General features: G+C 37.2%; 1 protein-coding gene across 1 annotated transcript; it reads left to right on the top strand.

Annotated features, from left to right (window-relative positions):
- The first annotated feature begins 4598 nt into the window (after window positions 1-4598).
- LOC5567931 (vesicle transport protein SEC20) lies at window positions 4599-12515 on the top strand. Its single transcript, XM_001651913.2, has 3 exons — window positions 4599-4877; window positions 4936-5108; window positions 11629-12515. The coding sequence occupies exons 1-3, from the start codon at window positions 4797-4799 to the stop codon at window positions 12074-12076; spliced, it is 702 nt and encodes a 233-aa protein (XP_001651963.2). The 5' UTR covers window positions 4599-4796; the 3' UTR covers window positions 12077-12515.
- Window positions 12516-16596: the final 4081 nt, after the last annotated feature.

The following is a 16596-nucleotide window of genomic DNA, read 5'->3' as shown; positions in this document are numbered from 1 at the left end:
AATACCCATTACAGTAAAGCAACTGCAGTTTAGAAATGGGTGTTTAAAAACCCATTTATGGGTGAAAAATAGTTGGGGATCATTTTATAGTAATTAGAAGCAGCTGTACGACGCAGTCAACGATTGCAAACAAACGTAGTTAGCTTGTTTTACTTTTTGTATCCAGCTTTTTAAAAGCGCTAATGGCTGCCGCAAACAGGCTCGCTTTAGGGTAGGGATCGATTGATTTGACGTTTGGCTTGGGTCGTTTTATATTGAGCGGACCCATGCCAAACGTCAAATCGACCGATCCCTACCAGAAAGCGAGTCTGTCGGCGGCAGCCATTAACGCTCGTAAAAAGCTGGATACAATGGGTTCACCAATGAAGACATACAATGAAGTGGTAAGTTGTGAACTTAAACACCTTTATACAGATAAACTAATCATAATCTTGAAACACGCATAATTTCCAGGTAGTCTCGTTTTTCCTGCCACTTTGCCTGCCGCTGACATGTTCTAGTACCAGCGACCATCGAAAGGGAGTAGCTGTTGGTACAGGAACAATAAACAATATATTAATATATTATTCAAGCTTGTAAAACAATGAATTGTAATAATTAAAACTATCATCTTCAATAATATCTCGCGTTACTTTTCAAAACGTCCTAAGTAACAAATGTAAACAAATCGAGATTATCATTGCAAATTATTTGCGTTGCACCACTTAGCAGCACACTAGAACACTCGTTCTGATATATTAACAATAAATTAATCTATTAAAAGCTTAACAAAATGACCAATGTTCAAAACTGCATCGCTTTTAATCAATTGTTACATTGGACCTTTGATCAGAGAACCAACCACATGTCCTATGTAACATTTATGAATAAACACGATTCTAATGTTACATTGGACATTCCTGAATAAAGCTTTGAAATGGAGTTTAAAAGGTAGAATGATTTGTAGAAGCGTGTCTGAGACACTACTTAGATGTATAGAATGCCATAATAACTGCTTCTCAATCATTTCAGTCGATATTTTCAGAGTCGCACTGCCTCGCAAAATTGAAAACGCTCAAGTGACAAAAAGAGAATGAGTTACACAAAACGGTATTTTGGTCTTTTTGCCAAACCATGTTTTACCGTTTCGATGGATTGGATCAGCTGCAACTTCTCTTTTCATATTATTAGCGCATTGCATGCATATAGGGGAATGATATTGAGCACAAGATTGAGCATCATGATGTCATTGTATCAATCTGATTCAGATGCATGATCGATCAAGCGTATAAATATGCTTCCCGGCAGCAACACGAGCAACGTACATGCGCGACTTGCTCACACATATTTTCAGAGCGATCAATCACCGAAGAGAGGAGAAGCTGTATGTTGTTAGGCGTGGGCTCCTTTCTCAAGTTCCTACAACAAGATGGACGGCGTCGTCATCGTCATCATTCCCCACCGCAATTTCTTGCTTCAACCGACGGCTGGTGCTGATTGCAACACAGCCGTCACCACCACCACGTCATGCAGTGGGAAACTCACACATGATCATGTGGGCGAAACCGTCATAAAAACGGGGGAAAAATTGAGGGAGAATCAGTGAGAGAGCAAAATGTCCTACATACAGCTCAACGTTTCCCTTCCTTCTGTTGTTACATAGGACACATAGACGGAGGGGAAGAAATGACGTCGTGGGATTGAATGAATCAAAACAAAGCATAGCTGGTGTCTCCAATTAGCACACCGCAACAAAATGTCGATATTTTCAGAGTCGCTCTGCCTCGCAATATTGAATACGCTCAAATATTAATAATAATATTAATATTAATAACAAAAAGAGAACGAGGTACACAAAACTGTATTTTGGCACGGCAGCAAAACGTTCAACGTGCATGCGCGACTTGCGCACATATAGGTATTTGCAGAGCAATAATTGGGTCCTAAAATTTTTAATAAAATCTTGTTTTTATTTAACAACCCCAAAGGGCATGTTATTTCAACTACTTTAGCATTTTTTCCCGCTCAAATAACGGCTATATCACATTTAAACTTTAATTTAAAAATTGGGTCCATAAATGAACCTTGACACTTGAGATCATGTTTGACGTTCGCTTAGTCGACAAAAACACCACAGGGGTTTTAGTTCGTCCACTGGGGTTGTTCCTATCTGACATTTCGTAAGGGACACGGAAAACAAAATACACCCAAAATTTGAGTTTAAGCCAAAGGATGTGACAAAATCTAAAAAAATGTTTTTTGGGCTTAAACCAACGGAAAACATTAGAAAATTGAGTAAACATGTGTTTTTGGCCTAAACTTTAGCGTTTGGCACTAAAATCGGGACAGGGCTTTAGGACCCTATTCACCGAAGAGCGGAGAAGGTATATGTATTTGTTTGGCATTGGTTTCCTACAACACAATCGACGGCGCCGTCATCGTCATCATTTCCCACCGCTATTTCTTGTTTGCGCCGACGGCTGGTGCCGAATGCAACACAGTCGTCACCACCCATCGTGCAGTGGGTAACTCACACACGAACAAGTGTAGGCGAAACCAACATTGAAACGGGGAGAAGATTGAGAGAGAAACAGCGAGAAAGCAAAAAGTCCCATGTACAGCTCAACGTTTTCCCTCCTTCTGTTGTTACATAGGACACACAGACGGAGGGGAAAAAGTGACGTCGTGGCATTGAATGAATCAAAACAAAGCACAGCTGGTGCCTGCGATTATCACACCGCAACAAAATGAGCAGTTCAACTTGAATGTTGAAGCAGTTCAACGCACGTGGATACAAAATGAAATAAAACATGCTTGCTGTGTGCTCAAATCAAAATGTCCGATGTTACTATAACTGAAACAAAATGACCGAAGTGATTGTCCAATGTAACAATTGATGAAACAGAACGACCTATGTGATTTATCCTATATACATATTTTTGGTCAAAACGTCCTATCTGATGTTTTTATAGATTTCAGTGTAATATCCAAATAAATTGACAAAATTTCATTTCTTACGTTGAACTCTATTACACTGCTTCCCTCTACAAGCAACACAGTGGGGAAAAATTGTTTCATTTTGATACAGTTTCAAAATATATTTTCACAACCTTCAAGCTCGATTTACTCGAAATGTGTGAATTGTTAGATAGGCCGTTTTGAAAAGTTACGCTAGATATATTTATTTTATTTCATAAATTATGATTTGAGGTTATAATTATTTACATCTTTTTATTACAAAAAGAGTAAATTTTTACCCTTTTTATGCCGCGAGCGAGATTTACACAAAGGGTAAAAAAATATTCATCCATTGACAGAAACCGCTTTTACCCTTTAAAGAGTAAACCATGTTTACTCTTTAAATGTGGAGAGGCACTTCTAGCGGAAATGGGTGAATTTTTACCCATTAAAGGTATTCGCAAACGACCGTGTAGGGCATGTCCATTGCCTGGTTGCCACATTTGAAGAGTGTTTTACGCGTTTTACGAAAATCGGTGCAAGATACCGTAAAATGGGGTGTTAGCAGGCAATGGACATGTCCTATATCAACTGCAGCGATTTGCAGTAGACAGGATGTCCCGGGCCCGATCTTTCTGACAAGCCAATCGAGCCCTCTGTCACCATAGAAGATGGTGTCTCCATCATGTCGATAGCCTGTTTTAATGCAAATAATCACTGAAGAGTTTTGACGTAGGATTACGTTTTTCTTCTCTATACAGGAGTGAAATTAAAAATTTCAAAACCAAGAGCGTTACGTTGGCATGAAATATTTTAAGCGTTTATAACTTTTTGCTGGCTTAACGAAATTCCTTCATTAGCACCTCAATTGAAAGGCAAGGCATTAAAGGTTCATGTCGTTTACTTACTGAATCCCAAATACCTGTATAAATAGTTTAATAACTGTTTTAAATGAGAACGTTGATTTCAAACTACTCTATAAGTAGGGGTGCTAGAGAAAAGTTGACGTCAATTCTCGGTCGCGGGTTACTTCACTGCAAGGACTATTTTTGGCAAACTCTACCAATTCTTTCAAGTTCCATCACGCCAAAGGCAGCAATTCTCCCAGGAGGAACTTGAGGAACGAGCTGCAGCACTTGGGCAATCATCGATTACGGACGCTTGGAGACGAACTGCGTGAAATACTGGATCATAGCGGCCCTGCCTGCACATTGATGAGTATCAATGTACAGAGCCTAAATGCTTATGCAATGGATATTACTACAGACCAAATTCTGAACAGTGTAGAATTCCTTGCACTGAGTGAAGCATGGCTAGACGATCGAGTCGTCGTCGAAATTGCTGGCTACAGCTGCATAACCAGTTCGAACGCCCAGGCGTGAGAGCTGGAGGTGTGGCGATTTACCAGAAGGATACGACCTTCAACGTAGCTGTTTCTCACACAATTCAAAATGTTAGTGAGGAATATGATGCAATGCTTGGCGTAGCAGATCAGGTTGGAGACATTTGTGTGGCATCCATTGCCTGATTAAAAATGAATGCATAAAAGTGCCTCGTAATTTGTGAACGTCCGGCGGCCGCTTCCAATTTTGCGTCAACTCTTTTTAGCGTTGCACACCATTTGACGGATAGTCAGCCGCGCGATCATCAAAAAGGAAACGAACAAAAACAAAAACACAAAATTCGGTGATGTGTCATTGTAGTAACTGACGAGCGAAAAAAAAAGTTTTCTTGCAATGTAATGTAAAATTCCAGTGAAATTAGCAGTTATTCCAGGACCGAATCTCGAAATACGTTTGCACTGCGTTGTGAGGCATACGTTGCAGTTGCGGTCTTGGTCCAAAATCATCGAATTCGTGATGGAATCGCATAAATACACGCTGTCGTCAATCCGGCAGGACATCGTCGACAACAATCTGCACGCAAAGGCGATCATTCAGGTTTGTCAATCTACAAGTTTTTGTGATGAACTGAATTACATGATTGTTTTAACGATAGGACATCCTTGCATTCCGCGGATCGATAGCCGAACTCGACACGCTGAACGAAGCTGGCCGAGGAAAGATAGCGGCCCTGAGAAAGTGCATCGAAAGGCTCGACGATTGGGCTCGGGATGAAGGAGATCCGGACGTTTTCAAGGAAGTGGACCAGCATCGGGAACAGTTTTCAAAGTAAGTCGATTAGCTGTATCCCAGGGTGGTAGCAGGTGTTAGTTCTTACAAACTTGTTAACTATTTTAATGCAAGTCTCAAAAGTTTCAATTTATAATGATAGGTCTCAAATCGCGTTTGAAATCAAAATGGTCTCTGAAGTCACTTTTTATCATTTCCTTTTAGCTGAAGTGAATACTGCTAAATAGTCTTAAAGCTTGGAACATAACTCCAGAGACTCTTACGCGATTATCCTCCAGAAATAAGCGAATCCTTGGAATACTTTCAGGAACTCTTCCAGGCAAACCCTCAACAAATTTCTCGCGAATATTCTTTAGAATTTGGAAATCTAATGAAACCATTAATTTCAACAAAGATTGCTCTGAGAAATTTTCCCAGAAACTATTTGATTATTTCCACAAAAGATTTTTTCACCAAATAATTCACCCTAGCAGATCTTCCAAAATTTCCTACAGTAGTTCTACAAAGAAAGTCTTCAAAGTTTTAGAGTTTTTGAAGAAATTTGGTTAGGGATTTTTTTCAGGAAACCCTACATTAATTCCTGTTTCCTGTAGGAGCTCCTTCACCAATTTTCCAATAATTCTTCCAACCATTTTTATTCTTGGTGAATTAATCAAGGAATTCCGTTTGTTCCAGGAAATCTATTAAGAACTCTTCCACCAATTCCGCAATTCATTCGATCAGGGTTTCCTTATTAAGTTTTTCCCGTATTTTTTCTAGGTATTTCTCCGTCAAATCATCCACGAATTACGTCGGCAGCTCTTCAATAGAATTATGAGCTTCATAACATGAAGTAATTTCGTAAGCAGAACATTCATGAATTCTTCATAATTCAATCTAAGGTTTCGCGTCAGCAAATACTACTGCCATTATTCCGACTATTCCTATACAAAATTCTTAAGGGATTCCGTTTGATGTTTGTTAAAGAATTCCTTCCGAAAATACTACAGAATGTTATCTAGCGATTAGATTGATTATTTTTCAAATAATTATCTTAGCAACTTCCATCAAGACATCTACTAAACAATTTTTAGCAAACGACATCAAGCCATTCTCAGCAGTTATACATACAAGAGTTTATGAAGAATTTCTTTAGAAGTTTCATCAGAGATTATTATAGGATTTGTATTAAAAACTAGTGAGCCTGGTAAACTTCGTATTGTCATCAAGTAGGCTGTTTAAAATGTCATGAAATCTCCCGAACAAAATGACAGATTCATTTTCTCCCATTTTGCCGACCATTTCAAAGATTTTCCTGGACTTTTTCTTAACACAAACATGTCGTAGACCAAGATGAATGCAGCGGTTAAAGAAATATGTAAATGTGTTGAACCGTTCTCATGCCAACTCGTGACATACAAACATCATTCTATTTTCATTTATATAGAAGAAGATATATCCCAGATTTTTTTCAGAAATGCCTCCAAAAATTATTTAAAACATCCTTTTTATAGACAACTCTCTGGAAGTATATCTGGGAAAATTCATGTATAAATTCTGTGAGATCATCCTTGGTAAATGTTTCTAATTTATGGAGTGAGGCCGCACTTCGCAGTCCAGTAGTGAAAGAAAAACAAAATAAATTCCTGAATAAATTTTTGATGGAATTCTTGGAAAAAACTTTAGGTAAAAATAATGTTGAAAACTACTCAGATGGATCGGGCCCGCGACATCCTGTCTACTGCAAATCTCTGCAGTTGATATAGGGCATGTACCATAGGCTGCAAATTTTACCAGGAATTCCTCCTGCAGGGCTGGTAGCAAGTCACTTTTTTTCGACCTGGTCACGAAAAAGTAATTATTTCCAACAAAAAATCACTGAAGTCATTTTTTTTCAGAAAAATGGTCACTAAAGTCACTTTTTTTATCTGATGATAATGAAATTAAACTTGACAAAAGTGTCAAGATTCTTGACTTAAGAAAAAGAAGAATCCAGGTGAATATTGTGTAGACATTTCCAACGGAAAATGTTACAATTTTCTTAGAAAAGTTTTGTAGACTCTGGCAAAACTTGAAAAGCGAATTCGGGATGAGTTTTTTTGGTCGAAATATTTTAATAAATTTTGGCAAAAACCAGGACCTATATTTGACAGACCTGCTGAGTAAATTACTAGTGAAATTTTTGTAGTAATCTATGTCTATAGAAAGATTATCAAACCTGCCGACTGAAAGCATCCAAACTCTTTCGGAAGAGTGCCAAAGACGGTTAGGAAAAACAACAAAAAACATTCAAAAAGTTTGTCAGAAACTCGTCCAGGACTTTAAAATCCAGTACTTGTTTCGCTAGAAACCATTTCGGAAATTACGTCAGAAATTCCAACAAATAAACTACCGTGCAACCCCGCTAATTTAAACGGTACCTCGTGCAAACCATCGGGGTTCATTTTTAATTTGAACTTCTAGTCACCCTAAGAACAACAGAAAATCGTAAATTAATTAACTCATTACGCGTGGTAAAGATGGACAAATTATGGGTGAAATTATGAAAAAAAAATCTACGTGCTCGGCTGGGAACCCAGGACTCTTGTATGCTAGACGAGCGCTTTCCCAACTAAGCTACCGAGCCACTTGGTGACCCAATAACTGAGTTGGTTACAAGTTAAGAATTCAAATCCCTACAGACCACGCGGACCCCTTTCATAACCCATATCCATCCATCTCATGTTAACTACGCACGCGAGAACAGCGAGTGCGATTTATTTAGTGTTGAAACTGTTTGCCTATCGTACTTCTGGTTACCCTTTTGACTGTTTTGTTTTGATTCTGCGTTCCGTTCTACCGCGTTCCATTTCACTTTACTCCGTTCCATGAGCTGAATGACGTTTGAACCATTTTTAATCTGAATGATGTGCAAATTAGCGGGCTACAAATTAAAAAGTGTTCAGATTAAATGTGGTCAAACCAACGTGGGTACCCGGTATTCATTTTTTCATTGTGTTAACCCTTAACATTGGTTTTTTACACGACTTTTGTAAATTATTTTTTTTCATGAAACACTTTTTTTAATGATTGTTTGAACATTGTTTGTCGATAATAAAGTTCATCGATAATCAATTATGTTCTGGAGTTTGCTAAATTTTGCTAAATATTTTATCACGAGTTTGTTTTCTAGAGTTTATTTATGTATATGATTTTTCTGTTCATTTTTTATTTTATTTTTTCGACTGGATCTGAAATATTAAGGTAATGTTCTTCTTGTAATATAATGAATTGAATCTCCGAATCGCCGTTTTGACCATTTATGACAATCAAGTCTTATCCCGACAGATAACTATATTTCAAATTACTGCAGTGCTCTGCATTCTAAATTCACCCAGTGAACTCGTACCCATAATGAGCATTAGAAAAATGCTAAAAAATCACATTGAGCGTACTTACTGAAGATTTTGTGCAATCTAACTTCTTCGGGCTCCATCATTTCAAGCACTTGGTTTATTTCAGAATCTTTTTCACGATACTTTCACTACTTTCCACATATACACAAAACCCAACCAAACTTTTCTGAATGTGAATGAAAACAAGATGGCAGATGGTCAAACAAAATACTGAGAATCTCGGTAAACTTGCATGGAAAACCGATATATCAGTACTCAAGAAAACTGAGTTCGGTGAAAGCATTGTTAACGTTGGTGCTCGGCATACAATGCTGCCGAGATACGGGTAAAAAGTAGAATCAACCGAGATTTCAGTTTAGGAGATGCTGAATCTCGGTTATAAATATTTTTTAGCTGAGTATTCAGCAAAATGTGCGAAAACCGAGTCAATTCAGTAATTTCAAATGCCGAGCCCGCGCCAAAAATTTAAGTGTGAGTGTCGAGTATTACGTGCTTTTTCGGCCAGGAAGTAATTACGGAATAATAAGACGAATTTCAAAGACACATCAATTATCATATCCGTAAATGATTTATGAGCAGCCCCAAAGTTGCCAGTACTTAAGTTTATTAAATTAAAAATACTTCCTGTGCCTAAAAGAGCCTCAATAAAGATTGTTTTATATTTTTTCTGAGATTTCAGTTTGTGTGATGCCGAGATTTTCAGTTAAATACGGCAGCTAAAACCTCTCACATAAACCGAGTTAATCAGTTAAAATATTAAACCGAGATGACTGCCGAGCGCTCGGCTGTGCGGATCTCGGTTTTCGAAAGCCGAGATTCGGCAGATTATTCTAAGTGTGAATATCTTAACCTAGCTTTGAAGTACTGCTTCGTCAAATTAAAATCAAAGTTATCACTTACACAGTATTGAAAGCCCTAATGCATGAACTAAGTGGACTGTTAAACCCGTAGTTTGTTCTATGCCCAGTATTATAATAAATGTGTGATTAACGGCTGCTGAGGTACATTGAATGAAATCTGCTGCAATAATTCGGCACGGATAATGTTCAGGAGTATATGCATAAAGGATTTCAAAACTTCTTGAGACAGATGGGAATACGACATCAAACCACCAACGAAATGGTCTGCCGATGCGCGCAAACAGGAAAGCGAGAACGCTGCATGTTATTTAAAGTTGACCTTCCAAAATAGTTCTGGGCAAAGGCAACGGCAGCAGCGGAGTACCTCTCCTACTCGCAGTCATGGATTGACTCCAGAAGAGGTCTGGACCTGGAGCAAAAGGAAGTCCGATATCTCCCACATCAGGGTGCTTGGAACGAAGGCCATGGTGCAAGTGCCCTAACAAAAGCGACGGAAGTGGGATTCGAAATCAAGACCGTGTGTATTGACCGTAAGTGTGCTCTTTCAACCAGAAGCCACTAACGGTGGTTCCAGGGGACTTCGAAAGTGTTCCTGCCACAGTTTCAAATAAATTGATGAAGCCGTGTGCGAAAACGACGAAGAGGAAGCTGAAAATGAAGACATCAGCAATACTTCTACAGTAGACCTGTTCAAATTTGAAAAATGTCTGGAAATCTACCGGTCAAGCAGTATTCTGAATTCTCATACTAAGAACAATGTCTGGTCAAAGAACGGCAGCAATTTCAGCGATATTTATCCGATATTACTTGGGAATGGAAGTCGAAAAGGATCGTCATTGTGATTACTTCTTGAGTCACCGAAAGTACAATCGAGAGGTGATTGAAACAAGCGGTTTGACAGATGCCAAAGTTTCGAAGACTCCATTTGATCCCGGATATATCAAGAAAATATGCGACGGAACCCCTCCAGCAAGCAGCGACGAGTATGAGAAGTTGATCAGGAAAGTCTTGTGCATTGCTGTGAACACTCGCATTGGCTGAGGCGGCACAGGAAACTCTATGGTTGAAACTCCTATTGTAGGAGTTGAACGATGGACAGAGAGTAGTCGCCAAAAAAGATATCCAAAGTTGCCTGAAAATAATAGAAGGAGAGAAACTAAAGAGAAAAATGAAGCACATTGCAACAAAGTTACGCTTCACAAAAGATCTCATTCAAAAACAAGACATGGTGTGTATCTACTGCAGATTTGCAGACTTATTGACGAAACCATTGCCAGAATATCGGTCAAGATGATTGGACTGGCAATTGCCGGAAATGGTCAGAGTAGACTGCTAATGTTTAATGTTAGTTTGATTTAGAAATATACCTCATTCATGTTTGTTCATTCATTCTAACTAGACGTGTTCTAATCACTGCTAGTCACTCTTTACAAGATATCTTTCCTTGGATAAATCTAAATAAGGCACCAAAATAGTAAATAGGCTGTATTCAGAAGGAATAGTTTTAGAAATAAATATATTATTTTAGTTTTTTAGCTGATGAATGACAAAATCCTTGTCGTGCTCTGCTGTAAGCGTCGACAAATGAACATCCAATGGCACTTGCTGCAACAAGACTATTACGGCCATCACCTTTTACTGATCTCGGCTTTGGACTGACCTGCGTTCTAATTGCCAAACCAAACGCTTCAAAATGCAAATGAAATATTGCATTAATTAAATAAGCGAACTAAAATAAAATAAATTTTAACTGTAATTGAAATTCTATTGCTTTTGAGAACTCTTGACTATTGCGTGAAAACGAGAAAAAATACTTAGAATCAAAATAGAGTCTACTATTGGCACGAATAAAAATCGGAAAAATGGTGATTGCATCGGGATCACCGAGAAAAAGCGCAAAAATTCATAATAGAAATTCGATGGCCACCCTTTTATACTTGACAATATGGGCGAGAAAAACCCCCAAGTAGTTCTTTACCCTAATATACTGCTTCGCGTCCAAAAATGGGTTAACCAAAGTGTGAAGTTTGATTTTTGACATAGAGCAATATACTTGTTGTAATGTCACGGTCATGAGAAACAAAAAAAGGCTCTTGGAAAAATTCTTTAAGAAATGTCGGATTCTCCAAGGAAAGTGTATAAAAACACATATCTTCTGGTTCATATTTGATTTATTTTTGTTTTGGTGATTCCTGGTAAACGCCTTTTTGGTCTCTTTATCAGAAGCAAGGTTTCTAAAGTTACTTTTTTAAGACATTCGGTCGCTACCAGCCGTGAAAATCTTACACAAAATTATTAATTGCTTCAATTGATCATTTCTTTCAGAACACTTCAAGCATTCCGCAAAGCAAACATATCAACCATGCTAGAAATCGAGAAGCAACAGAAGGACGAACTCTTCGCCATCAGTCCAGACAGCGAACTTCGCCAGCGACATCCGGCGGCGGCTGGGGGAACCAACAACAGTAAGCAAAACCGTTCCGCGTTGTTGTCCCAGCAGGAAAGCGTAACCGATCGGATGCGTTCGATATCGCAACAGCTGTCGGAAACCACCCACAAGAGCGCCACCACCTTGGAGACGCTCATTTCCTCTAGCAGCAGTGTGGAGGGAACGCGCGATGAGCTTCTGAACACGGCCGGTACCATCTCGCAGTCTGGGAAACTGCTTAAAAAGTACGGCCGGCGAGAGTGTACGGACAAAATCCTGCTGTTCTTTGCATTTTCCTTCTTTCTAGCTTGTGTGTTCTATATTGTGCAGAAGAGGTTGTTCTAAGCATGAGATGTTATTCTGTTTTCATGTTGCCAACACTTCGTTCTGTTAGACTCTAAATAATCGTTAGAAGGAACAAAATATATTAGTTCGTACTCGTTGACCACGGAAATCGAAATACAATTTCCTAGCTTCTTATTGCAGAAGAATACCAACAATGGTAAAAATGTGTTAACTATGTTTATATCGAGTATTAGGCGTGTTTTAAATAATGAAATATGAAACTTGCATAAGTTTTGTTAGTTTAGTCAGTTGCAGAACAATATTGCTAGGCTCGATGGCTAACAAAGTATTCAAACCATCTGATAAAACACATTCTTTCTTACTACTCAACGATGTTTTGTTTTTTAAAACAGATAAACCTAAAATCACTTATATGAGCATTTACTATCTAAACTACGAACACAAACAAAATCTATTTATTAAATGAAAAGCTATTCAATATTTGCGTTTTATTTGTTGAAGAAAATTAACAATTGGCTGTGAACCAACAGTATCTCTGATGACCGGGAAGCCCTTCGCCTTCTTGAGATTTGAATCAAGTCCTAGCTTGAAATAATCAGTCACGAAAGAGAAAAGAAAACTTATGAAAGGTTTAGAAACGGATTTCAAGGGGAAAAAAATAACTAAAGGCCATCATGGAATGAGTTTAATCTTTGAATTTGTCGATGCACAAACTTGAAGAATCAGTTGTTCAAACTGGAAATTTGATTTCAACTCGAATGCCTAACTGGTTCTATAAGATTGTGCTATTGAAGATTTGAAGTAGGGCTTTTGTTCATCTCACCGCAAACAATAACTGAAGAAATTGCTGGGTTTTCAACTGAAATTACAATTTTCCTTGAAATTTTTCACAGATATTTACTGAAACGTAAGTTTGTGTGAAATTGATAATTTTGCCAAGTTTTTCATGTTCATGTTCGTTTTTACTGAGGCTGAGAAGATCTTCATTTGTTGAAATTGGGACAAATGAAGACCAAAGACGGGACATTTTTGTAAAAAGTCCAATATAAAGATTTTTTTTGTATAAAGCCTGATTCGCTGCTGACAAGTAATTTCTCGGCCTATCTTGATGCATGGGAAATTTCTGCAAGGAATCGATCAAGAATGCGCTTTTTTTCTGATCGCAGTACGCAGTTGAAAAGAACTGTCAGTTCAAATGGGAGTCGCTGTAGAAAATTTCTGCAAGGAATCGGCGAGAAATTTCTTTAGCGATTCCTTTTCAGTAGCGAATCAGGCTTAAAGCTAAGTATGCTGTTTCGCTCAAGAAAAGTAAAGAAATTCCTTGATTGAATGGGTCAATAAATTTCCTACAGAGAGCTTCATTTGAAATGACATTTCTTCTCAACTGCGTACTGCGATCAGAAAAATGTGATTTTCTGGACCATTTCTGGGAAGAAATTTTCGACGCATCGAGATAGGCGATTCCTTTTCTTGTCAGTAGCAAACCTGCCTTAAAACATAAAAACAGTAGATATCACTGTCGCATTATGCGGCAAAAATCTACTTTGGTTGGCTAAAACCTCTAGCTCTCTGAGGATGTATCATAGAGATTCGATGTCTTCGGTAAATTATCTTGTAAATTATCTAGTGCTTTATTTTGATGGAATTGAATTTAATGTAGATAACCTTACACCTTATCTGAATCTTTTGATATCTGTTGATAGAAGCGTCCCAAAGAATTTTGGCACAAGACACAAAGTGTTCTAGCAGAAAAACTACATGTCGAATCAACATGGTGTCGTCAGCACGTTTATTTCTCATAACTCAATGGACTAATATGCTAATGACATCAAGTTGATCCGATTCATAGTTATTTTGCTACCGCTTTAGACTATGAGAAAACGGTTATTGTTAAATACTTTTGCAATGGGTCCATGAAAACATTAGAACATGATTAATGGTATTAGAATCCCTCATAATAATATTTGAAATTGATGCTTTTGATGGTTACGCTTAAAAAAGGGCGTAGTTCAAAATTGAGTTCTTTTCTCATTCGAAAATTCAACCAAAGATTACAAATAACTAAACACAACATCTTTGACCCAAGATTTGATGGTGCTTCTGTTAATCACGAAAAAAGAAACCCAGTTTAAATGTCTCTGATTTTTTTTTTTAAATTTTGCCCAGGCATGCAGCTTAGCTATAGCTATTCGGCGACCTTGCAATAAAGTTGTCAACTTCAAGACAGATTTGTATGATAAAAAACAACTTATTACGAAGAGAAATTGAAAAAAGAAAACATTTTAGAATGGTAAATGTATTTTTGCAATTTTTCATCGTGAAATCTGTTCCACTTTAAATTTAGTCGCACAAAACGAGTGATTTCTTCAAGAGGAAAAACGTACTAAAAATCTTGGTAGAATATCTATTAAGCTTTCAGAGAAAAATATAAGAAACAATATTTATCATTTCTCATTTCTTTTTGTGGATATTGTTTTCACTAAAATTGGCATTATTCTTCTGAAACCATTCTATGACATCGCGATTATAATAGTAGCTGGTCAGAACTTCATGAGACCTTTGTACGATTCAATGAATGAAACCATTTTATTTCAAAGACACATTTTGTTGTTAACTTGTCCATTTACAGTTGCTCTAGCGATAAAACTAGCGACGTTTTTCTTCCATAACCATAGATAGTTTGCCTTATCATACATTTGCGAGAGAATTTATCCTCAAAAACCTATTTTAACTCACCCACCATATATTTTACAAGGTAAAATGATTCATTGAAAATTTGAATTTTTTTGAATAGTTGCAATCATTTCTTCCGACTAATTTTTCAGATTAGTTGTGCAGATCCTCACAAGTCTTTCGAGTTCAATCTTTGATATCTTTTGAACATGTCAATCTGTCATGAAACGGAATACTTTCCTGCACTAAATCATGCAGTGTCGTAAGAGCCATCACGAGGAGAATGGTGAAGGCATCTTAATAGCATTTCTTAAGCGGCCTTTTAAGAAATTGCAAATAGTAAATAAATGAAAAACCGACCATTTAATTCCACTAGAATTTGTATCCTTAGCGTATTTCCACCTCAATTGAAGACGACCTTACAGTTGAGGTCGAAATACGCGTATCTGTCACGTAGTGGTACCTATTCCACTACCAGCTCTAAAATTTATTATCATCGTTGCAAATAGTACCGTGGTGAATTAAAATTCGGACAGTACAAATATCCGGACACTCTGATTATAGAAGTAAATTAGAGTTAAATTAGGTGAAAATATGTTTGGATTTTATTCACTCCCTTTATTATTAACATTGATAATCATTTTACTTTTATTTTCAATCTAGAAACCATTGTAAAAAATAATTACAATAAAAATAAATAATTTGTCCGTGTTGCACGTCATTTCGTCGCGGTCCTACTCTAAAACAGTTTCAAAATTGATTGTCTTAAACGAACGATGTCATCCTTATTTGTTTCCATGCAATGAAAGTTTGACCAAAAATTACAATTTTTACGTCAAAAAACAACAAATAGCCATAACTTTTCCAAATAGAGTAAAGTGGGGCAAAAGTTCTAGTGGGGTAAGAGTTTCTTTTTAAGATTTCTAGCTCAATTCAAAGCAAAACTTATAAATGTCAGGTGGTTCAAATGCTAGTCAAGTAAGAGACTTTCACTCCAAAAATCATAAAAATCGATGGAGATTTGGAAAAGTTATGGCTATTTGTTGTTTTTTGACGTGAATATTGTAATTTTTGGTCATACTTTCGTTGCATGGAACCAATTGAAGATAAAACCTTTTTCAATATTTTATGTAAGGGCGTTTCTAGGCCTATCATAAGGTTACTTTGAGGTGTATTAGTTTTTGCATAAATGCTCGGAAACAATTTTTGGCCCATAGTGGGGCAAAAGTTCGAATCAGCGGGGCAAAAGTTCGACCCATGTATAAACTTACGGAAAAATTTGCAAATTGTCTAAATTCTACATATTATCTTCAAATTTAGCAAAATTTGTCTGATTGTGCGAAAACTGTCACCAATATTTTACATTTCCTCTTAGTTTTGCGAAAAACTGCTATTTTTGATTATATTACAATTAACCCGGTTTTGGGTAATTTTTTGATGGAAATTTAGTGTGTATTTTTCGGCAAACTTAAGATTACGGCTGGTGTAAAGTATGCCTGTCATAAAAGTATCGATATTTTGTGTTTTAGCCAGCGAACTTTTGCCCCACACTAGATTCGAACTCTTGCCCCACCGGTGGGGCAAAAGTTCGTTTAAGACAATCAATTTTGAGACTGTTATAATTAAAAATGGGTAAATATTTTGACACAAGTTTGTTCAGCAAAATTATAGCCAATATGTTGAAGGTTCACTGTTTGGTATTTGTTTTGTTTCAACTGCTATTGTTTCCCTGGAAACTTTGATTATACCACTAAGGTCGAACTTTTGCCCCACCTTACTCTATCAATCGAATGATATTTGTAGAGAAAGTCGCTTACTTGAATAACATTCGAATCACCATGGCATTTCTAAGCTTTGATTCGAATTGAGCTAGAAATCTTAAAAAG

This window comes from Aedes aegypti, chromosome 1 (assembly GCF_002204515.2).
Source record: "Aedes aegypti strain LVP_AGWG chromosome 1, AaegL5.0 Primary Assembly, whole genome shotgun sequence".
NCBI classification, from domain to species: Eukaryota; Metazoa; Arthropoda; class Insecta; order Diptera; family Culicidae; genus Aedes; species Aedes aegypti.
This window is presented reverse-complemented; position numbering and strand designations above follow the sequence as displayed.

Bases quoted from the DNA above. Each gene is read 5' to 3' on its own strand.
- LOC5567931 (XM_001651913.2), top strand. From the start codon at position 4,797: ATGGAATCGCATAAATACACGCTGTCGTCAATCCGGCAGGACATCGTC. The intron at 4,878-4,935 runs GTTTGTCAATCT...TTTTAACGATAG, and splicing joins ACGCAAAGGCGATCATTCAG to GACATCCTTGCATTCCGCGG. The intron at 5,109-11,628 runs GTAAGTCGATTA...CATTTCTTTCAG, and splicing joins CATCGGGAACAGTTTTCAAA to AACACTTCAAGCATTCCGCA.